We start from the raw sequence: 25496 nt of genomic DNA on the forward strand, positions 1-25496 counted from the left end.
GCTGGACTATTTTGAAAAGCCTTTGCTGCAGTGAGATGAAGGCCAGCTCGCACAAAGCTGCAAAGTTGTTGCCAGGCAACTCTACACTTTAGACAGTTCTCTTTACCTTCCCATTTCCCCCCCTGTTGGATCACACTTTCTTTGTCAGTGCCATGAAAAAAGAGTCCTAGAGTATCTTAATTCCTGTGAAGTCAAAGATAAAAAAAAAAAAAAAAAAAGAGAGAGAGGATTTGGAAAGGTTGGAAAAGACCGCAGGGATTAGATCTATGGCTAGGTGGGTGGAACGAGGGACTAAGACAGAAAAGTGAAAGGACCTTGAAAGACAATTATAACTCATATGACTTGGATTTGCACTGGTATTGTGTTGATTTTGGCTACAGTTTACAGATCAAACGTACACACATACCTATATCTGGGTGACTTTATGTATAGTGTTTGCCAGAACAAGTGCATACTTGACAGAGACTTGAAAAGTAGGCGTAGAAGGCGACTTGAACCGTTGTCAACAGTTCTGAGCTTCTGTCATCATCTTGTCTTACATCTCTCGTGTCTCTCATCTTAAGGGGTGGGAGGGAGGAACTACACATTGTACAACACATGTAAGTGTTTCTGTCAGTCACCGCTCTGTCGAACGCTGGAGAAGACTGTGAGCAAACAAGCACAGGAAGTGATATAGACCCCCGTGTCTGCTCACTTGCTTTTGATGTTGATGGGGGAAAAAAAATCTGACAGGAAGTGTACGCATCCTCCCGACAGACGCCCGAGATGAACTCCATAGCCGTGTTTTTTTTTTTTTAAACGTGGTAAAAGATGCAGGCTAACAAATGTAAAAAACCCTAAAAACCTTTTTTCCTTATTCTTACGTAACCACACTGGCTGACTAAGAGTACATTCTTATTTAGAGCAATGGCCTGCAGGAGGCAAATGTTGGAAAAGAAATCCAACACTCGCACACTGTGAATGAGTTCACATATGCACAAATGTTCAGGGAGAAACTGACTCACATACACACTCCTCAAAGTTGTCACAGGCACAGCGAGCGTGTCTGAATTCTACCCATGGGGCCATCTGTTCCTGCACCAGCCAATTTGAGGAGACACAAACTCAGGAATCATTAAGGATGCAATATGGCTCCCATTTAATCACCAGCCTTCGTCATTTCCATTGAAAATTAGCCACTGGGTGACAGGGAAATGGGGACTGTTTTGTTATTCGCAATCTGTTCAAGAAAGCAACATCTTATAGGCCTTTTTATGACTGTGATATGAGCAGGCCTTAACACATTTTGGTTAATTATGAAACATAAAAAGCTAAAGAAGTCAGTGATAATCAACGCTATAGTAGAATACTAGATTATTCTTAATCCCCACATCATATAAATCCTTGCATCATACATTTATATTGGAGTTGAACCGCAATAAAGCATTTCAAATTAATGATAATATGTGTTAAAAGATAAGATAAAGATTTGGACACATTATATTTGTCGCTATCTTTCTCTGGGTGCTGTACTTTTGGCCCTTGTTATACATGCTGCTAGTTGCCTGACATTTTTAATTTATGGCTCAAGGTCGGTCACATTAACACAGTAATTTAATTGGTATGTCTCACCACTGGTATTCTGATGATATTCACCTTTATGGCTCTTTTAGGCTAGGCAATATTGAGAAACTCTCTGTTTTGCATCAAAAAGGTCTGCATGGCTAATAACTCTTTGCAGGTCAATCCAGATAAGACTGAAGTCCTTATCATTGCTTCAGATAGCAGAGCTTTCCCAGGTTGCTCAATCTCCTGTGTGTCTTTCTTCAGCTCTACAGTCTAATCTCAATGTTCTATTTGACCAGGTTATAAACTTTGATAAGCATATTAAATCAATATAAATGATTTTTCTATCTATGAGACATTGTCAGACTACTGTATCACAACCAGATGATTAAGCTTTATATCATCGCCGTTAAATAACTGCAATTCCCTTTTCACTTGCCTCAACAAGGTCACGAATACTTCTGCAATGTTGCAAAACATCTTTAAATGTGCGTCCCATCAAGTTTGGTTTAATTTTCACTACTAACTTAATGTAAATGACTAAAAATAAAAAGTCACTGTGCCACTGAAGTTATGGCTTGGACATGGTTGACTGCAAAAAGGCACTACTGAAGACTTATTTATTCAAATCTGGCCTTTGTCTCTTTGTAATCTTGTGTGTCTTGTTGTGTTTCTGTGCCTAATATCAGATTTTTTTTACAGCATTTATCATGGTCTTATCTTTAATAATGACTGACGGTGCAGTTCAGATGTGCTTCTCTACCTACAGAACTCCTGTTTTGTACCGAGTCTTTTACCAGTGAACAACGTCCCAGAGTCAATACAACACATCCAGTTTCTTTCTTCCTCTCATGTTTTCAAAGTACGGCCACCTCTCATCTCTTGCTTTTCTACCTAACAGAGTTGCTTTAGGCAACGACCTGACCTGTGCCGCTGCGCTTGTTATCGCTTCGAATTTCCCCCCGTTCAGTGCCACAGGGAACCTTTTTGATAAAAACCATAAAAAGCCAACCTTTAGCCCCGACTTGATTTTCCTCCCCATTCATGTTGCATCAATTTAATAGTGGCCCAGCAGCAGTCACGGTAAATGGCTTCTTTCCTAAAGACCATTTTGGTGGGAATAATAACGCTACAAGGCCGCTTCTTGGTAAATAATGATCTACTGTACAATAACAAAAATGTAATACAAATCGGAGTGACACCAGCACATTTACCCTGGAAAGGTAGAGTGTGCAATACTGGAGAAACCGAACAAGAAGTGAATGACATTCGCTGGAAATAAAACACCCATGCGTTTTTCACTTGTGAACACAGCCACCAGGGACCAACATCGTATGATTTATCAACAAAATGATCCCTTTAGTTCAGCCTTGAAAGGTGACTTTCAGCACTCTGCTATCTATAGTCTCCTCTAAATGTATTTCAAAACATACACAGGAAGCTGCAAGAGATGTGGATCTATATGATAATATAAAATGCATGAGTTGCACTTAAGTGTTTGTCCCAACTGCTGATAAAACCTGTACAGGCAAACTAAAACTGTGCGGAAATATACAATTTGCTCTGTAACACAAGTCCCAGGCCTTCTTAAGAATGAACTAGAAAAAAAAAAAAAGGGGGGATTTGGTAATTACTCTCATTTCACAGTTCATTGCTCTCCGTGAAAAAGCCCTCTAGGTCTACTGCAAATTTTGAGGATCTCTTCTTAATTGCTCCACTTTCCCTACCTGCCCTACCTGATGAACAACACTGAACTCCAGCACACATCTGGCGGGAAACGAGTTTGTTCCAGCTCATTTTCCTTCGTTAAACATACAGGATTTTAACTCTGAACGTGTTTAATTAGAAGTTAATGTCATGGGTTCTGGATGAAGAGTAGAAAGCATTAGATTAAAGACACTGCATTGGTATGCAGGGGGTTTCTTTCCTTAACAAATCAGGTGAAGTATTATTACGCTTTACCCAAATACAACTCAGAATACAGAGTTTATCTGAGTGAAATAGAAAAGTCTTGTTCAAGTGAAAAAATGACATAATTTGGCCCAGAGATCAGCGGGAGGAGCCGTTTTTGTTGAGAACCTCAAAATGTTCTAGCTAATGTACGAAGAATATATGGCAACATGCAGTAAAGAATATAATATTTGCCAGCAATGCAAGTATTCAAATCAGACATGGGTTCTACTGTAGTTGCATAACCAATAAGACAGGAAAGTCATCTTCAAGCATGTATTAGGTTCATCCACGATAAAGAGAAATGGCCTAGCAGTCAGTCTGAACTTCCCACGCCCACGATATTATTGTGGGGGTATGTTGGTGTGAAGTTGGGACTTGGACGTAGTCATACGTGTCATCTAAGCACCTGAGTGTTGACTTTGTTGGAGAAGTGTCAGGTTTTGATCCTGCTATTGCATCTGTTGTAAGACTTTACCAGCGAAATAACTTCAAAAGATGAACAGTTAACAGTAATTTAAGGCATTTGTCGAGGAGCATACGTCACATAATTCGTTGCACTGGTCGGTTGTAGGACTATCCAACTGTGTGCAGAGGTTTATTAATTTCAATTCAGTTGAAACATGCCCTGTAATGATATCCAAATGGCGTGTAAACAGATTCATATGATGAGAACTGAGCCTGGCTGCACCAGGACAAGACAGAATCCCAGAGCTGCCTGAGCAGTAACTCATGAGGTTATATTATATAGGTGTAGATATAAGCTATGTAAGTATGCACACTTTACACAAATCCTGCACAATGGATATTTTGACACGTGACGATAAGATAGCCCATCTAGTGAAAGAAGAAAAAAAAATAGGAAAGAATTTAGGGTATGGTGTATGTAGTATTCTCTGTATTGAGCAACAAGCGTTGTGAAATGCATGATGATATCTTTGGCATATTAAAAGATAACTGCAGTTAATTTTGGCCTAAATGACGCAGTATTTATCACCACCACAACCTAAGGAGCAGATGAAATGACTCGATAAATTAATCTTCCATACATATATTTATACATTTTTATCAAGTGACCCTGACAGAGTGAGAATAGAACATCACTTGACAGAAGATGCCGACAGCGAGAGAGACCACAGTGGAATGATGAGGCCTGAATACAAAACAGAGCAAATGATTGGCTTTCCCCGCTGCTGCTGTTGTTGCTGCTGCTGCGGTCTTGAAATGCTGCATTGTCATTCACACAAAGTTGCCAGCGGCTGAGTCGAAAGGAGGATTAGATAATGACTGCTTTTCTGGCCTCGGAGCGACTCGTCTGTATTGCGGCTACACAGCTGTTCCTCCTTCACCAGTATTTTTACACCCATTCAGTCTTTGGTCGAACTCTACCGCTGAGCTAAACTGAGCACAATAGTGGGAGTACGCCGCAAATATCTTCGATGAGCATGGTGAACAGAGTCTGCTGTATTAAAGTTGGAGTGCAGGACATATAAACAAGTGCCAAACAAGTACAACCAGTATTAATTAAGCTAATCAGAATAAGAAGAGACTGAAAGCAGACATGAATATCACATTACTGCTCTTGCACGTTAATATAAAATATTTGGAGTAGGCTATGTAGCTATTATTAAATGAATTATCATCTAACAAATGTGGACATTTCTATTTATTTTCTTATTTCTGAACACAAGCCTGAGATTTTGCAGAGCTAGTAGTGTTTCGGCATGGAACAAGTCATAAATCATGTGCATGAATCACAGTGTTTGTGTAATTTCTCTCGTTGCCAGAAGGGGGAGACTAAAGTAGCTTTAACTCATGAACTGAAAAGGAATTAGTTTAATGTCTTCAATCCTAAACCTGTAAAATACAGGACAATATTTCTATATGTGGCACTTTGACATGTGCATTGACATAGTGTTGTTAAGAATTGTAGCTAGTATCAAGAAGCCACATGCCTCCATCTCAGACAGCAACAGTGTGACTAATAACCATTTACAGTTAGACAGGTATACATTGGCCTTACTGTTGTAAACCCAGAGACCAGCTACATAAATCTCAGCAGGGAAAGTGTGTAAAATTGTATTAACTCCAAGGTGTAAATAACTGAGTGTGAAGCTGAACGGTACTGACAAGGAAAATAAACTGTTTAGTCAACCTGTCTAAAAACTGTACAAGTATATAAAGAATTCTGACAAAGAGAAACACTGTAAGCAAAAAAAACAGGAAAAGAAAAAAAAAATCAAGATGTCAGGCGCATGGAAACAGATCCTTAGATTCATGTCTTTGACTTACTGAAGCATTATATCCACAGGCAGCATATTCCCCGCTTACTCAGCCTGCTGCTGCTGTAGCGCTCATATGGAAGTCGACTCTTCCCTCTCACCATCCCCACAGACTGTGCGCAGAGAGGCTGCATCGAAATTCACTCACTCAAATGGGATCAAGTCAGCGTTCAAAGCGGGAGAGATTATGAAAAGGAGAATCTCTGTGTGTGTGTCTCTTTGTGCACATGTGAGGCTCCGCGTGTTTTCCTATTTGAAGAGGAAAGAATACGTTGCTCAACAGACTCTTGCAGTGAGAGTGAGTAATATGACAAAGCAAAATGAACATTGCGAATAAAGAGAAGGAGGTGGGGGGGACTGTCCCTCAGGCTTTCTCTGCAGACAGACTATCTTTTCTTCATTCAGAGAGGGTCTGTCACAGTGTATTCCATCGAGACTGCCCTGCCACACTCTGAATCAAAAGCCCTGCATGGCTGCTCCCCGGGGTTTTACACACAGAGCGCGGCACGTTCACACACACACACACACACACAACCATAAGCAGCGTGATAGCTGCTCTTCTTGTGATCTGAGTGAAATGGCTTTTATCTGTTCCGCTTTAAATATTGTCAAATTAGCCTCCCTTTGTTTGCGGTACCATTATGCACAGTCTAAGTATATAAGTGGGATTTTCACACATCTTAACTAAAATGAATTAAAATGTGACATTTTAACTGACACAATCAATATGGCACAGTATGACGGAAAGTTGAGTTCTTGCAGGGAAAAAGCTACTTGGTTTTATTTTCAAGTTTCATTTCCAAGCCTGATTTCTGTGTCATCACTCATTTTCTTAATCAAGTCATTAGATTCCATGTCTTTAATTAAGTAAATCACATTTAGACTGGATTTTTGTCTAATTGGAATATGATAAAGAGACATCCAATGAGGCGTTTCAGTTGAACAATTGCACCTTTGCATGGAAACAGACATTTTATATATTTTAATTATAACTACACATATATAAACACTGCACTGCGTGTATGTGCCCTAAACAATATTTTGCAGACCACCAATGAATCTAGAGTACGCTACCAAGTTCTCTTTAATGTAAAATCTCATATTAGTATTACAATTCAGCCGACAGTTCAGAGTTCGAGAAACAACATTGATACCTAAAAAGTTAAAACAACTGATCTTCTCCACTCATCCATGTGGCTTCATCAGTTCTGATACGCTAATACTTGGATGACTGAGAATCTTCTCAGATGAAAAGACTTGACTTTGGTGAACAAAAGATTTAAAAAGATCAATGTCACCATCTAGTGGTTTGATGTTGTAGTAGCAGGAAGTTTTTAGTTAATCTGGCAAAATAATTTTTTAGAGAGATTACGTAATGCTTTGTCAACTTTATCTCAAGTTGTGCATTTATGCTTTTAAAGGCAAAATTCAGCTGTAAAAATAGAAATATATGCAACAGAAATAGAGGATGCAAACCCTTTTGGATATATCTATATTCAGGAATTTAATGAAGAGATTACGGACAAAACTATCCATCTATAAACCTAATGACTAAAGAGAGCACAGAAACTACAGGCTGTGATACAGCATCTCTACACTCTATAGCTGACAAAATCAAATCTAAATCTACATAGTCTACTAGTATAATGCATAATATAAAATTTTAGCCCATTGCTCAGAACAGAACTGCTTCATCTCTCAGCACTGGATGACACGCAAGTTTCATTATATTGAATGGAAACAGTTCTTATTTTGCCTTAAAATTAACTTTTTATCCAAGAGGTTCAAATACTTTTACAACTCACAGATATGTACAGGTGTGTTTATTTATTCAGGAAATTAATAATAAGTATAATATTTCAGTTTCATGTTATGGGTTTGATTAGGTTCTCTTTGTCTGCTTACAGGATTTGTGTGAAAATGTGCTGTTTTAAGTCATTTTTATGCAGAAATGTAGAAATTTCTGAAGGAGACTGAAACCTTGTTGCACTTCTTTTTGTTTCCAAACATACTCTTTGCATAGAAAAGTGGAATAATGTACATTCATATTATGCAGTGCAGTAATTATAGTAATACCGTTAAGATAAAATAAATAATCTATTGAGAGTGGAATCCAATGTGTACAAATCTTTGGCAGTAGACAATTTACATTACAGTGGATTCCAAAAACCTGAGAAACAGATAACATAATTATAAATATGATAAAGACATTGTTCTATCTTTTAAACAAAGCTGTTGATTGACTGTAAAAAAAATCTCACCTCTCTTGCCGTATACTGGCCTTTAGGTGTCTATAAATTCTCCACAAACAAATGTTAAACAGTGCCACCTACTGGTGGTTTGTGGTAAGACACAACAGGAGCATCGCCAGCAGGATAGAAAGACCTGACAAAACTTTGACAAATTTTTATTCTGAAGCTGTTTTTTGGGAGACCAGGATCCCCCCAAAATTGGGAAATAAACCAGTATTGTTGTGAATAATTACTCTATTATTTCACTACAAAAGTGGAGTCTTCACGGGTCACCCTTGAGACATGGAGTCCCCACAGGGTAGCAAAAACAAGTCTAAAATCTATTGTACAAGACGATTTCAAAACTGTCAACCCTCTACCAATCAGATATTTTGAATACCACTATGTCTGTACCGACTCCAACTCCATGAGAATTCACTCTTATTCCCTGAGGAGGGCAGTATAGCTTAATAAAAAAAACATTCTCTTCAGCTCTGCTCTTTCTCTCCCTTATCTTCATATAAAGTACAGGTCATTTTCAGGGCAGTCATGGCTCTGTTCTGCCTGATTCAGTTATTATTGTTTTCAGCTAACAGAAGTCAGTAATGACAGGCAGATGGGCCCACTAGATGGCCATAGCACATAGAAAACTGTGATCTGAAAGCAGTATCTGTATGATCATTAGAAATATATATATTTACTTTGCAGACTGTGCATCTACAGATTTTGGATTTATGCATTAACATACCTGTAAGGGCAAGATACCTCTTAAATGAAAAGGTAAAATAGTTTATTTATTTCATTCATTTATTACAGTAGAAAGTCTGTGTTATATGTATGGTCTGCATAGTTATCACACAAATGAACCACATAATGTAATTAACACTGACATGTTATTAAATTTACTGCCGTCAAAAATGGCTCCAGTTATTTCATTTAAAGTGCAATGACCTGCAACATTTAGAATCCACACAAACTACCATATCATTCTCTCAAGAGGAAATGCATATTTAATCTGGTTTTAAAGAGCAGTATTTTCTCTGTTTAACAATTTCTGCCTGCCTAAAAATAGAACCAAGAGAGAGTTTCTCATTGGTAGAATTAAACATTCACCGCTGGCATGTTGGTTTGGTAATGAATAAGAGATGAAACATGAAACAAGGACAAGTTTGCTCAAATGAATTAACAGATAGCATAGCTAAATAAAGCACAACACGCGTTCTCCATCTCTGAAATAGGAGTGGGGGGCAATCTACAGTACATCTGAGATATATACAACTACTTGTCTGTTTCACTGACCTAGAAATATCCTCCTGACTCGGTGAACTCAGATCTAAAGTGAAGTTTACTCCGTATGTGTCAGAAGGGAGTCGTCTTTGGTGTTCATTCTGGGCGATGTGTGCCTACTCAACTGCATTACTCCAGTTTTGAAAAGAAAACTTCCAAACTAAAAGTGAGGTTCCTACTGGAGAGTATATGGGGCAGCTGGCTAATGAGAGGTTTTGGAGTAGCGTTGCTGCTAGCAGATGTTAATTATAGTCACATACTCAATAAGTCTGAAATGCTTTCTTAGATTTGCTCTGAGAAATCCACCGGTCTACAAGGAGACTAAACGATGCTGCAAATGAATGAGAAGGCATTTACTACATGAGTTTTTACGATCTGATTGACTCGGTTCAGTGTGCCAAATTATGAGTTCATAAATGTTTGATGTCTACACAAATATTAGAACAGCTGCTTTGGTTGCTGTGCTACTGCCAGCCACAAAATGTTTTAACAAGTTAGGAGGCACATTCACTTGAAATTAAACAGAAAAATGCAGTGACACTCATTCTTAAACAACACGGCTGCTGTATTCTTTGTTGTCAAATGCAAATCTGATTATTGTCAAACTAAATTTGCCCTTGGCAGGTGGAGACCGTACTTTGGCAAACTGGAAAGACTCAACTCTTACTGAAGATATTTATAGTGGGAATTCACAATGAGTTGTGTTTCTGTGATGGACTGACCTATTAAGGCGCTTCCTGCCTTTCTGCCTGCAGCTTTTAGGGATAGACTGTCTGCTCCAGTGACTCTGGGAAGGATCTGAGGCACATGAGAAATATGTTTTACCAGGGTAATGTTTTTCACCATCTTTTTACACAATATGCTGAAGACTTTGCATGTTAGCAAATGAGAATATCCAAAACCAATAAATACTTTTTTCCTTTGCTGCAGTGTTAAAAGTCTGGTTAATTAGAGTGTCTTTGTTACATTCTTGTGATTGTATATTCATTATATAATTTTCTATTTACATATGCTTTCTACCAATTCCTAAGGATCATGGAGTCTAAATTGGTCAGCACAACAAATACAAAGCTACCTCATCAGTGTTACGAGAAAAGTCTCTCATTCATTCTTTAATTGCCAGTGAATTAGCACAGCCTTCCCGCTTTAATTTGTAGCTGTACCAAGCCAAACAACAATGGCCCATAAGGGAGATGTGCTCAGGGACTTAAACACAATGTGAAAAGATTGATATGTGGCCCTGCGCTGTGCTGAAGTCCCCACTGCATATCACATCACCCTTATGAGCAGGAGTGTTGGCATCCATCACAGTCACCAGGCAGAGTGCCAGTGTAGACCTGAGCCAGCACAACACGTCAGACCGACCGCATCCTCCAAACGCAAACAGACCACGTTGTTACATACATACTGTGTATCCACAACACATGATTTCATGATTAAATATTTTATCAAGTAGCATATTCTATTTGTCTGAGAGGGAATATGAGGTGTCTCCCTACTTTGTGACCTGGCCTTGACCAATCTTAATCCCTTGTGGAAAACACTCTTAAACAGAATGCAGGTCATTTTATGGGCACGCAGATTAAATGCGTAGCTTAATCAAGGACAAAGGAGGCTGCAGCAAAACAGCAGCTAAAGACAAAACCCTCATCTCAGCAACCCTCACCCTCAGCAACAAAGTTTAGGACTAAAAGAAATGAATTTTAATTGATTTGCTTGTTGAGGAGTAAATCCAAACTGTGATTTTGCATAGAGTTAAAACTTGGGAGACCTTGGTGAACAATTTGAAAGTCTTAACTTGCTCACCTTTAGGAAAGAAAAATGAAAGAAGCCATCCTATTAAAGCTATGGTGTAATTTTATATGACCTTCCCCTGTGGGATTAAAAATGCATCTTGGTTTACGGTCAGTCATGAGAAAAAGAGGGAGTATTGCAAATACGTTTCTCTGTGTACAACACTTCCAGCTCAAACTATTTTGCAAAGATTTAAACTGATGCACTGCCATGCACTCAGAATATGACCACTAGAACCACTGAAAGCACATGCATGGTAACTAAACAGCAGATTAACTGTCCAGGAGCATGGACCGCCTCTGTCACCCATCTCTAATTCCTGCTCCATTTCTCCCTGATGCTCATCCAGTCATGAATATTTCTCTCCCTCTGTCACACTCTCTCATTCTTTCTATGGCCGAAGGCAAGGTGATGTAGAAAGCACTGAATAAGCTTTAATGTGTATCCAGAAGCAGCTCTACATCAGCTTTGAACTATGGAACTATACTTGTCTGGCCATCTTTTCCATGCCCATCAGGCAGCACTAGAGAACTTGTATCCTTAATTGATTCTGTGCATCAAAGATCTATGAGGGAGCACGTTACAACAAAGCAGGGGCTGATGGAAGACTTGGGAAGTACCAAGGGCATGTGAAGAGAGGGACGATAGATAAAATGTGTGAGACAGTGATGTCTTGTTCAGCTGCAGGGCAGAGGTTCCCATCATAGTTTTTACGATGTGTTTTTGCACTTTACAGAGTGTTACCGGATGTGGTTATGCTGAAGTGCTACTGTTCCCAATACCGTTGCTTGAAAAGGAAGTGATGATTTTGCTTTGGTTTCAAACTAGTGACTGAAAGCTCTCAGGGTAACATCAACTAATGTGATCTGACAAGGTCTTTGGGCAATACTCTGACCTGTTACCTGCTCACACTGTTGAGTAAATCGCTCAAAATTTAAATGAAATCCCAAACTGAGAGAGTGCTTCAGCACACATTTATATCAGATATACACTGATCAGCTAACAATTCAATGTCCTGTAGGGAAACCTTTGGACCTAGCATTCGTGTGGATGTTAGACATGTACCACCCACCTAGACCAGACCAGGTACCCCCACCCCATAGCAATGACATTCCTTGATGGCAGCAGCCATCCCCAGCAGGATGCAGCCTGACACAGGCACACACACAAAAACAGTTTAGTAACAACTCGAAAAACAGCACAACGTGTTGACCTGGCCTCCAAACTCACTAGACCCCAAACTGATCAAGTATCTGTGAGATGCACTGGAGCAAGCCTGATCCACAGAGACCCCTCCCCTCAACCAATTCTGTTGCCAGACACCACAGGACACCCTCAGAAGGTCCACGTCCATTCTCTGATGAGTCACACCTGTTTTGGAGGCACAAGGGAGACCTACACAATATTAAGAAGGTGGTCATAATGTTATGCCTTATCAGTGTATAGATAAATGTTTAATTTCTTTTTGACATTCTTGTTAGAATGTTAATCCCTGTATTTGTCTGCATAGACAGCCCATAAAAAGACAAAGTCCATATAATGTAAAGACTACTTGAAATAGCAGTAATGCTAGAATTCAGCCAATCTATCTGGTGAAGTATTGGGATAATACTGGTGCAGAACAGCAACAAACACAGAGAATAATGCATATGCGAACTATTAAAGTGAAAAGAAAAAAATATGCTTCTCTTATAGAAACCAACCTGGCTTTGTTGTCAGTGCTGGGCAAAATTGGGCAAAATGCAGCAACAAGATCATATGTTCATTAGCTGTGGTCTCTTGTTCAAGAAATTAGTTTAAGTATACAGGGGAATTGTATATGAAAGGGAAGTAGAATGAAACTCGTTTGAACCCCTGACATTGTTACACAAGTCAGTTATGACATGGACGTTGTCAATGTGTAACTGACAGCACTGTATCTGTCCAAGATAAGTGCATGTGGACTATATACTATATACACACACGTATGTCACTAGGACAGGTCCTGTAACTATTTCATGCCAGAGACCGTTCCAACAGGAGCCACTGTTCTCCTCTGGGTTATGTCAAATTTGAACAAAGTATCAGGAAACACACTAGAACAGGTGTAGCATCCAATTTTAAACCTCGCTTTCCGCCACACAGGCATGACAGCTCTGCAGGGTGAAGAAGTAATTAACAAGGAAAATGATTAGTCTGATTGAAGCGAAGCAGAGAGGAGGAGAGCGTCAGAGATAGTAGGGAAGAAAAACTTCTGACAATGACTTTGTGACACAGACTTTGCACACACACACACACACACGCACTAGTGACTGATTCCCCCTGGAGCCTACGGGCCTGGACCGCAGCTGCCTTTAGAGATAAACCACCCTGCTATCGCTTGGAGATTCACTTTCTTATAAGTTCCATGAAAGCTGTCGCATTGGATTTTTTTTTTTTTTTAAGAAGTCAGCATGCTTTCACTTGAATGTTTAAATCTATCTTTGTAGAGTTCATTCGCACCTTCCGTAACAACCAATTGGCTGCTTTACTACAAGTTTTAGACAAGATTTTCAACTACCATATAGGTTTTAAATGTCTTGCATGCACAATGGACAAACATTTGCTCTGAAAAACATGAAATATGAAGTGAAATAATAAAAAGGATTGATATGCAGGAGGTAGGCAAACCTCCCTGCGATGTGCTGCTTAGCTGACAGCATCCAGCCTGGTATAGTGACAGGCCATTTATTCTGGAGGCATGCAGGTATTTTTTCAGATAGTAAATGCACTAGACGTTTTCGACTGCACACCTGGGCGAGGATTCATATACTAACAGACTGTATCAGCAAGAAAGTGTTTGTGCTGAGTGTGTGGTTGTGATACGGCGTGCATATATAATGTATATGTGTATGTATATGACAGATGCATAGAGATTCCAGACAAATTTATCTCTCACTCATACTGATACTGCTAATGTATGTGCTATAACTTAAACTGGAAATCATGAGAGGCATTGTTACCACTGAGTAAAGCTGCTTTGAGGAAACCGGTATTATTTTAGGCATCAAATTCAATGTGTTGTGTATGAATTGGTATGTATGGTGTTATCCTTATGAAACATCGGTGTTTCAGCTCTTTTTAATGACAAAAAGGTAAGCCTGACCGAGTGATGCGTTTGCAGGACCTCCCTGCATTGCTACTGAATACAAAGCAACATTGTTAGCGGTGCATACCTGAACCCAAGCAGCCGATTGGTTCAATCCACACAGACTGACCTCCGTTGGTTGACTCTCTCCTCAGGAAGCAGATCTTAGAGGCTGAAATAAGAGCCGTTGGACAAACTTTATTCATTAAGCGGTCATACAGCAGAACTTTACAAGGTTAAAACTAAAACTCAAAAGCCAACAGCTATCAGTGCGGAGTGGCCTTGATGGGAAAACTTAGTCTACTTCGCCCAAACTGATTGCAGTCACTGGCAAAAAGCAGTGGTGCCAGTCAGACTCAAAATTTAATTTTATATCCACCAATACCCTACAAAAGAAACGTTTGCTGGGTCAGTCGCTTAATTGACTAAATACAAAGCCTATAGTCAAAAATCCCAATAGCCAGCACAAGAAACACAACCCAGAAACAAACAATGTTCTCTATAGAGCGTATTTAGAGGCAGATACTGTGCAGCATTCTGTGGTCAGATCCGTCCAATTACTGAGCCGGTTTCTCAGTCTGCATGTCTTTTAGTCAATGTACAGCACTTTTTGTTTTGCGTGAGACTGGGGAATTTGATGGCAGCACATTGGGAGTTTAACTTCTAGCATTCAGTCTCTGGATGACGACAAAGAATAGAATACCATCTTATACCACAGAATAATACAACTGGTTAACTGGAAAATGAAATGGGGAAATGGGCAAACCACAAACCTACGCAATGTGACATTTAACACATGTTGCAAACAGTTTATTCATAATGCATCCTCACATTTTGGTCAGTCAGTAGGTTAGTTTTTGTGATCATGTTCCACTTACAAATAAAATTGAAAGACATATTGGCTAGATCTTTTTTCAATAGTCTTTAACTGTAATGTCAGTTACGTATATGAATTTATGATTAAACCGTATTTTGTAGAAGATGAAGTGAAAAATCTCTACCCATTAATTATCAAAGCCTGATTCTACAGTGAATCCTATAAATAGCTTTGAATCAAAACAGATATAGTGCACAGTTTAAACATACTTTTCTGGTCATGTCCGGTTTTGTGAAGATTACACCTTTTTTTTTTGCCACATTCCTGAGGAGAACAGGCTGTGAAAAAAGACAGAGCCTGTCTGCGGGGTCGTATGGTCCCATCTGGTCTATCTCCTCACTTCACTTGAGGACATCCGCATGTTCCATCACTCAGGCCCTCCTCTCTGCCATTTGATCCTTGATGTCCTAATGAGAAAGACAAGGCATTACACAACGCAGACTATAAATAATAGCTGCCCCCTCTCACACAGTTTCAAAGCTACAGTCATTCTTTCTCCTTATGTAACTGCATGGAACATATGTTTTAATGCTCGTAAACTCTTAATTAAAATGATCATACTGAATATTTATTAGATTAACGGACACTGAATAGCTCATTCTTTTACTCTTCTTACTAAACAAATGTATCACATTGTTATTAATGGTTGTTATTGGACGTGATCAACATGCCAGAATCTCCCTTGTGCTGTAAATGTGACATATGCACTGTTCACTGAAGTATGCAGAATTAGTACAGTGGGGCAGATGGGAATGTGTCTAAACAAGTCCCAGCTGAGTTCATTACAGATGCAGGCTCACACTAGGAAACATAAAAGTGCACACATATAAATACACAGACATGCATACTGTATATCGTTGTGCTGTTTGGAGCAGACAGGGTTAAGATGATTCTCCCAATTCAGAACTGTATTGATCTTGTGATTCTCTCACACATAACCTACATTATACTTATGTAAGAGCAGTTAGGCCTAAGGCCATAAAGGCAGTTAGAGCACAGAGACAGCCTTACAAACGTGTGTGCATGTATGGACCTGAATACTTTCAAGTGACTGTACTGTATAAACAGACCTCTATTTTCATCTTTCACCCAGATGAACAGGTTACAGTACTACACGATCTGAATGATCTGAGTGTAGTTTATGTAGTTCATGTGAAGGAAAAGCTTAAGACAGATAATATGATGAGGAAATGGCTGACTACTAAAGCATTTTGTATGGGTTTGCCACGGCAGCAAATTTTTATATGATTAAATCTGGCAGCAAAACCTTCATGTCCTCCTGACTGTCATTCTGTCTAAGCCAATCAGTTAAGAATGAAAACACTGCGCTTATCATATATCATCATTTTAAATAAATCTTTTCCATGAGTTCAGTAACGTCTAGCAGGGCGCAGTTTATATTGATTTTAAATTTTAAATATCACAGTGTAACAAGGCTGATTTTCCACTTGTGATGCTTGTGAAACTGAGAGCGAGCCCTGGAGGTATTTCTGTGAAAACACAGATAGCAACGTATTCCTTATTTTCCCCCCTCACACTGAACCATAAAATAGGATTGATGAAGACATTTTCTGACCCTTACATTAATAGCTGACTTTGTTTAGCTTTTCTGTAACCTTATATCATAGTTTCTAAAAATTTCCAGAGCAGTACGTCTGTTATCTTCAGTTGAGAAAAAGAAACATGTTATTTAAAGCACACACATGAGCAGAAATCCACAGAACATGTAAAATTGCATAGTGGAAAAACGTGTGATTGCTTCAAAATGTAGTCAGAAAACTAATTATGTATTCATCATACGGTTCTCCCACACAGCACCAGCGAATGGTCTCTCAAGGGTGTCTTTAATGTTTCCTTCCACACCCTATATTTAGCAGCACTTTCTCAGACTCAGTTCAATGATATTTAGTTCTAAAAAAAGCTTTGGTTTCCACCTCTTTCATAATGGCAACATTACAAACATTATTATAACTATAAAAGTATATATTTTTTTTTTGGGCAGAAAACTGCAGACAGCTACAGGAGTCTCATGGGTTATGCAGCGGCAATTAAACGTAGAAGCCACCTACAATAGTAGATATAGTAGTAGGAAGATCTCATGTGAAATCTACACCTTTTCTTAGGTCTGGGGCGGCACAGTGGCGTGGTGGTTAGGTTGTTAGGTTAATTGGTGATCCTAAATTGGCTGTAGGTTTGCATGTGAGTGTGAATGGTTGTCTGTCTCTGTGTTAACACTGTGATAGACTGGTGAACCTGTCCAGGGTGTACCCCGCCTCTCGTCTGATGACAGCTGGGATAGGCTCCGCAGAGAGACAGACAACCATTCACACTCACATTCACACTTACGGCCAATTTAGAATCACCAATTAACCTGGCTAGCATGTCTTTGGATGGTGGGAGGAAGCCGGAATACCCGGAGAGAGCCCACGCAGACACAGGGAGAACATGCAAACTCCACACAGAAAGGCCCAGTTGCCCCATGGATTCGAACCCGGGACCTTTTTGCTTTGAGGAATCAGTGCTAACCACCCTGCCACTATGCCGCCCGTTATTTCAAACTTAAAATTAAAAGGTTCTTTATCATCCAGGTCATAGAATATATCATCACTTATCCAAAATGCTTTATTACTTCTGATGAGGAAAGTATGATGTAGCCTCTCAGATGAGGAGAAATTTCTTACTATACACCAAACCCAGTCGCTCGAGGCTTGCAGGATTTTGGGGTTAAGAACGAAGTAGCATATTATTAATGGGAATTATTAGTCATGCCCATCTCCGTCTCTCTCTGCTGCCGTGTCCTGCATAGCTTTGAGGCATATAATCCTCTGCTGAAGTTTTTCCCTGACAATGTGAGTAAAGTTCGGCTAGGTAATACTCCCCACTGATGACTATGTATCTTCCAGTACTGGAGAAAAAGCAGAAAAATATCCACTGCAGCGCACTGTGTCACAGGAGAGTGCATGTTTATGTGCAGGTGGGAATAATGCGCAGTCCTGTGATGGCGATCTATCATATAGTCAGCCAGGCCTGTGCTATAGCATAAAGATTTACAAATGCACATACACACACCTCGAGTCAGCATGCAGCAGACTATGAGCCCACAAGGACAAACCCCTCTCATAAGAATCCCAAACAGCCAGGGATATCACAAGAGTACTTCTGGCCATCTGCACAGTCTGTTGGTGAAAGTGTGCAAGTGTGTGTGTCCGTGGCTGACTAATCTTTGTTGTCATCACAAATGCCCTCCTGGAATAATCCATCACACTCTCCTCTGTCCTCCACAGACACTCACCACACACGTAAATACACTCACACACACACACGCACAACCAGGTTCTAACTCCAATTCATCATCCTGAGTCAAGAGCTCTTTTTGCCAAGAGTCCCTCGTGCCCCTCTGTCCCACTATGGGTATTATTTTACTTCAGCAGGCTCACATCTGAGGCTGAGTCACAGCTACATTCTTTGTCCTCTACCCACACAAGCAAATAACACAGTACATCTATAATAAATGGAAGCTTGGTGAACTGAAATCAGTGGTATTAATCTCCCTTTACATTAGTTAAAAATGCACACGTAGCTGCTAATGTGGAATTGTCTGTGGACTTTATGCCAAGAAAAATCTATACAAATTAACCTGCAGAATACCAACAAGGAAGGGATACCTGGGTTTATAATATACAAGTGAAAAGGTGTGCGTGTAGTGCATGTTCATGTGTGTAATTTCCCCCATTCGGTTTCACATCCTGGAAAGAGTCACAAGTTAACAGCTTTTGACGTCAGACAAAAACAAGCCTTGACAACCCTTGCTTTTTTTAATGCAGCAATCCTCCTACATCTACGTGTTCCTATCGAGAATGGTAAAGCAAAGCCTCTTTTAGACTGGATGATAACAACAGCCAGATAACGTCCATCAAAAAAAAAACAGTCTCCTCTCCATCTGCCGTGCATGTCTGAGAGGAAACCGCAGCGAACACAAATGGAAATTCAACTTTTGAGGACTGCAAAGAGGGGCGGAGGTCCTCTTTTTTAGTCTAGTTTTTGCTTTTCTTGCCCATTTCAAGCACCGGATTTGGTCTTCTGATAATCTACAACCATCTAGATGCCGTAGCAAAGCAGCACTGCCCTTACATTTGGGAGTCAAGCATAATGGCCGATATAAAAAGCTTTGAATCAAATAGACGATAACTAAAAGGCTGAGGAGGATAAAGCAATTACTGCCTGGCTCGCCTCCTAAGACCTCAAAATTCCATGAAGTCACATTTGTCCTTTAGCGGCAGGAACGTGCGTCCTCTGCTGGGATTAGCAGTCCATCATTGCGTTATGTAACCATCTTTGGGGACCATTTCTTCCAGCACAGATAACAAACACACTTGTTCCATCTGCGAAAACGAACCAGGAAAGAGGTAGTCCACAGGGCCTGCATTTCGTCTCATAGACATATGAAAAACACTTCTGTCCTTTGCTTTTCCTTGCGTCATTACAATCTTGAACACATCCGGTCTGAAGAGGTCAGACTGTTGATAGTTTCTGTCAGCCAAAGACAAAGACATGGCAAAGTTTGTGGAGATTAGATGACGAGTGCTGGCATGTGGGTTACTACCCTTTCAGACATTGTAAAAACTCCTCTTTGCTTGTTGACAGATGTCTTTGCATTATATCATTTAGACATCAATGACTCTATAAACATTATTCACCAATCAGCTACACCATCAGTGTAGATTGGGATATGGGAAGTTTTGAGATTGCGTCTACGTCTTGGGCTTTTCGTCATGTTCCTTGAGTGGAGATGCCAAATGTGCAGCAATGCAAAACCAAAAAGAGACATGACATTCATCATTTAAAAATCTAATTTCATTAACCAATTGATTGTTAAGTGGAAGTCTGAACCAATCTTTGGTGAGGTGACTACCACTAGGCTCAAGGCTATGATTTTCCTCCAGACATATGGGATATGGCAAAGCCTTAAAAAAAGAATAAATATATAAACTAGAGGAAATGTTAATTGATTTGTCTTGCTTAAGTGGTCGAGTCGCTATTTGTTCTCTTTCACGTCAGAACTCCCTAATGTCCCAGAGATGAAAGGGTCACATTTAATTCAGTATTTAATCATAATCTACAAAAGAGAAATTGAGTTATCATTGAATACTCACTATAAGACTGCGTCATCATCTGCAGTACATGTATCATTTGCCTAATGAGGAAGTCATTAGTGAAGATGGGTTGCCAGTTATGTGCCTCCAGGATTGAAACTCCTGGCTCACAACAGATGGGACCTATTTTTCCTTTTCTCCATCAATTTTACATTTGCCTTTGCTTTTTACACTTTCTAATTCCCCATTATGTGTCTTTCTATTAAATTTGCACACTTAGAGTGCAAATGCAAGATTTAAGATCACAGTCACATACAGAGAATGACTAAATGAAATGGAAGACAAAGCATATACTTAAGTTTGTCCTTGTGCTACTTCCTCAAACAGCCCTATGTATTTGAACTCAACTTCCCATTTACCCAGCTCTCCTTAAACAGATTATAGTAGCTGGCACTGGCAGTTACTGCAAAGCGGCTACAGCATCCCCATCCCTGCACAACCCATAGCAGCTCGTCAATGCAAATATGCTTCAATTCTCTAGGGTTACATTAATCAAAGGAAAAGAAAACCAACAATAAATCCAGATCCAGCAATAAAACAATTTGATGTATACTATGTGAAATGTCACAAGATGATGTACTGACAGCTATGAACATGTACAAAAACAGGATGTAAGGGAAGTAGAAGTGAAAACACGTCAACATAGCCATAAAATGAAATGATTGCTGGAAAGACTATAAATGTAGCGGCCTCAGAAAATGGAAAAAAATAATACATCAAAGCAGTTGTTTGCATTTGGGAAAGCAATGCATTAAAAGTGAAAGGTAACACCGATGCTGACGGAGGCTACACTGTACACACAAACTGTACATGGCACTATTCATAACCTTTGTCAAAGCACAGCTCTGTTACGTAAAAAAGGACAAAGCTGTGTATGCACATGCTGAGCAGCTGTCCTACGTGTTTATAATCACTGTAGGATGTTCCGGTCTGGAAACGCATTAATAATGGCACACGCACCACCCACCACACATCCGCACCACATGTGATAGCTTGGAAAAATGACAGTCATTTGAGGGAAACTATGAAAAGTCTGTTTTATTCTTTCGGATCATTTTGTTACAAAAGTTCACTTCAGCTGAGAACCTGTTAAGCACTTCGGAAATGTAGCTCCTCTGACAGACACCATATTGTTCTTAGTCCTTATCCACTTATTTAAGACATGAAATACGCTGCTTGAGATCTTTAAAGTACAAAATTTAAAAAATTACTACAGACTGCTGGCACACACTGACCATAAAAATGTATTCTGTGCTCAATATTCTTCTATCTTTATACAAACATATTGCTTTATTTTTATTCTTCTGATGAGCATATGAGAATACTGTATTCTTACTACACATCATTTACATATATTTTAAAGATTCCTCAAAGAAAATAAAAGCAATATATATTCATAAATGCATGACATATTTTATTAGATCTCCCTTGCCTTCCACACATGGATCCAGCCATGTGTATAACGTTCTCTGAAAGAATCAGAAAGGCAGAAAAATAAACATTAAGCATAACTCTGCAGTGCCGGGCCTTCGAAAAATAGCATTTATAATTAGTTATCTGCACTCGCTGCATTTGAATCAGCACAATGAGGTTTAAACAGCCAGGATGCAAAACCCATCGTACTGATTATTCCATGAAATCTAGGCCATTTCTAATCAGCATCAGCAGTCACGCTAACTAAGATTAGATGATTAAAATAACCATCCAACTGATGCTTTTAAAATCCACTTTTACTTGATGGCTGCATGGCATGAAGTCTACCCATCAAAGGCAACCAAACCTCTAAATTAATTGCTCAATTCATCAGTTTTTGACTTCGAGAGATCCAGATTCCCTCGGCCAGCTCTTCAGTTCTCTCTGACAACTTCCATTCTGCCCGGTAGCGTAAATCATCCCTCTCCTCGCCCGAATCTACCAGCTCAATCCTCAGGAACGTTTCTTTCTCCAAGATCATTGAAGCCAACACAGAGTCTGTAGCTTGTCTGGCTCTTGGTAACCTGGGGGAGGAACGAGAAACTCCTAGACGAGGGGGTGGACCACTTTTAACCCTTCTGCTTGTGACTTGCTCTTCCTCGTGTTTCGCCGGTGACACGGCTTTATTGTCGGATGTGGATGTACTTGAAGGGCTCTCATTGGTTGACTCGGAGCTGACAGATGACTGTGTGTCCTCTGATTGGTCAATGTCCACTTGGTAGGCTAATTTCCTGTTACTCTCTCTGTTTACGGACAGACAAGGAGGCCATCGGATGGTGAGGCATCTCGTCATTGCCAGCCATAATCCTTGAGGCCTGAAAAAACTTGACCTTGGTGGATTTGTGTCGCAAAAAGTGTCATTTTTCTCAGTTTGGATGTGTTGCGCTGTCAATTCCGACTCTACAACCTCTGAGACAGATACTCCGTTAGGGTTTTTTGGTAACAGTTCTTCTTCTCCGGCCTCATTCTTTGCCTGTAGCTGCTGACCATCCTCAAAGCTGAAAGAGCTGCAGAACCTCCGACTCCTCTTCATTGCACTTTCTGCTTCCATATCTGAAACTGAGAGCGACTCTTCATCTGTTGAGCATCCACATGACGACGAGTGATGCTTTGACTCCTCTGACCGTTGTTGCTGATCTTCTTCCGACTCAGACGAGCTGCTTGCCCTCTGGCCCCTCCTCATACTGAGGCAAAAACTCCTCTCCTTTTCCTTAATCTGTCAGCTGCACCGTGCTCCTTTTCTTTTGGCGCAGCAGCGATAGATTGAAAGACATGAAGGGATGTGATCAAGGCTATATCACAACAACAACAACAGCCGCAGCAGCTCTGTTAGCAAGGCACTTTCTGACATAATCTCTGCTTCAAGAGGCACAGCTAAGGCTTTGGAGTTGGGCGGTGATGACGCTGTGTGTCATGTGCCCACATGCCCACACGCCCCAACACACACACGCACACACATACACAGAAACCCCTGCATGGCTATGTGTTTACGCTCCAGTCGAGTCAGCGGTGACTTGCCTCAGAGGGAAGTGATGTCACATTGCATGTCATCATACGTAGCCGCCAACCAGGGGTTTGCAAATGGTCTGTATTTGTGCAGGAGCCCAGATGGCAAAAAAAAAGTATGCTGTACCCTCAAAATTGACCTAGATGTGCAAAACAGGGAATCTTCTTTTTTCCCCCCACACTATTCTTTCTTCTGTGTTGCCGTTACAGTGATTGCATTTCAAAATTATATTTGTCCGATTCTGATTTTTCCAATATTAAGATATATAAATAGAATATTAAATCAAATACAGATGACAGTGTTTCAATTTGTGTGTCGAGAGATAGAAAGCTCAAAAGATAAAAAAAAAAAAAAAAAAAAAAGACCACGACCAGCTGTGTACCTGCCGGCTATCTATGTGTAACCGCAAAGTACATGAGCGAACATGCGTGTGTGGGCGTATGTGTGCTAAGTGCTCACTGACTGGATCTTAGGTCACTGGCTATCTTGCTTGGATTTCCCCATTTATGGTCGGGGGCCTCTGCTCAGACCTCATGCCTGTACGCTCATTCACTGTACACTTTCTTACATCACCTCGGGGCAAAAAGGACACAAGCCAGTGCCGACTCCAGACTGGCTGACCTTATCACACACAGAGAGACACACATACGTGTCACAGCTGATAAAATGCTGCTGGGTCCATTATACGAGGCTGCATGCGTCTGAGGGAAAGAGACACGGAATAATCCCTGGAAAAAGACTACAGGAGGAACATTTACCGTGGTGGTGATCAACAATATCGGAACAAACCATTTGTATGTGACAAAGATTATACGTCATGTCAGTCTTCATGGAAATACTTCCTTTTTCTCAGGAAACCTGGTGTGGCCTTATTAATGGCAATCATTTAGTGATAAACATGCCTAACCTGTTTAGTTTGTTTTTGTTAATGGGGCACTCACAGGATTGGCAGCTTGATGTCTAGATTAATTAATGAAGGAATCTCCAATGGCAAAACCTTATGGACTTTATTACCACGGGTAACATTTAAGGATCTGATCAATTTGAACAAACACCAGCCCTGTCACAAACGAAAGCTTCACGTTTGATTTAAGGGTTCGTTTTTATAGCTCTTCTCAGCACTGCTTTTATCTTGATCAAGAAAAAGCATTTAAAATTGACTCTTATTTTCACATCTGATTAGTTTAGGAGCTCCCTGTGGATCTCCTCCGGTTGTATAGTCACCGATGCTACATAATGTAAAAAGGCACACCGCCTCGACTCTAAAATGTCCCCTGGCAGAGAAACACAGATCTTGGCTGAGCACCATGCCTCCTCCCAAGTGTAAGTATATGGCTGCAGTCTTCCGCAGTCTCTTCTGGCCCACGATAACACTTTGTTGCTGAATAATATATGATAAAATAGTAGGTGCTGTTGAGGTGATGAGGCAGAACAAATACTGAAATACTAACTCTTTTTCAGGCAGAGAAAAGAGAGCTTCAACAACCAAAACAGGAAACAAAATTGGTCTAGAGGAAAATTAACTGAGTGCAAAAGATTTAAGTACGGCTCAAGTCGAAATTGGACTAAATGCCAAACGACTTCCAGTTTAACTAGTGGTTTGATGGCGGTTCAGACCAGCACTGAAGACAACGAAGGCTTTTTTATCTTAGTTTTGCACCTAGATACCAGCCACAATACACGCACTTACTCAACTACAGTCATATCAAAACCTGTACTCAGGCTTTTGCACATCTTCCCATCCTTTGCACACACTATGCTGGTAATCAGTGAAACGTTTACAATCACCCTAACTCATACTCTGTTAGTCTGATTATTAGTCGGCGCTGCTATCGGTTGCTGTGCAGCGTCCTTTTGTAAGTGCCTAGTCTCCCAAGTGTTTTGTACTGTCTGTATTGCATTGTTTGTCTTTGCACTGTGTCTTGTTCTTGCACCGTCTGCACTGTTCTGTATTGTCTGCATAAACCTGCACACACGCACTTTATGCCCAGTCCCTTGTGTTGTGCTCCTTGGTCTTGGAGAAGTCCTGCTATATATGGCAGAAAAGACAAAACCTAACCTTTGACCTTTTCAATAAGACACAAATATTTCAAAACTTTACAACGTAATTTTAGAAGACCTGTTTAAAAGTTCTAGCGTTGGCACAAGCACCAGTGCTGCGGAACGTGGAAGTTACCCCAAAACAACCAAGCTAACATGAAAAATTCATACAAGCTCTGGACTCTAAAAGGAAACTCGCGCGGTAAATAACAGCCATATGCTATTTTCGGCACGCATTCCCATTCATTATT

At 40.2% G+C, this 25496-nt stretch overlaps 1 protein-coding gene across 1 annotated transcript in view; it reads right to left on the reverse strand.

Moving 5' to 3' along the window:
• The window catches only part of dtnbp1b (dystrobrevin binding protein 1b), a gene marked incomplete at its 5' end in the record, with an annotated part of 51636 nt that extends 36203 nt beyond the window's left edge, over window positions 1-15433 (reverse strand). Inside the window, 3 exons of the mRNA XM_084562622.1 lie at window positions 10018-10093; window positions 14284-14342; window positions 15418-15433. Coding sequence (XP_084418748.1) covers window positions 10018-10093; window positions 14284-14342; window positions 15418-15433 — 151 coding nt within the window. The remainder of the gene's footprint in view (window positions 1-10017; window positions 10094-14283; window positions 14343-15417) is intronic.
• Between the last annotated feature and the right edge of the window lie 10063 nt (window positions 15434-25496).

This window comes from Chelon labrosus, assembly GCF_963514085.1.
Source record: "Chelon labrosus genome assembly, chromosome: 16".
Classification (NCBI taxonomy): Eukaryota; Metazoa; Chordata; class Actinopteri; order Mugiliformes; family Mugilidae; genus Chelon; species Chelon labrosus.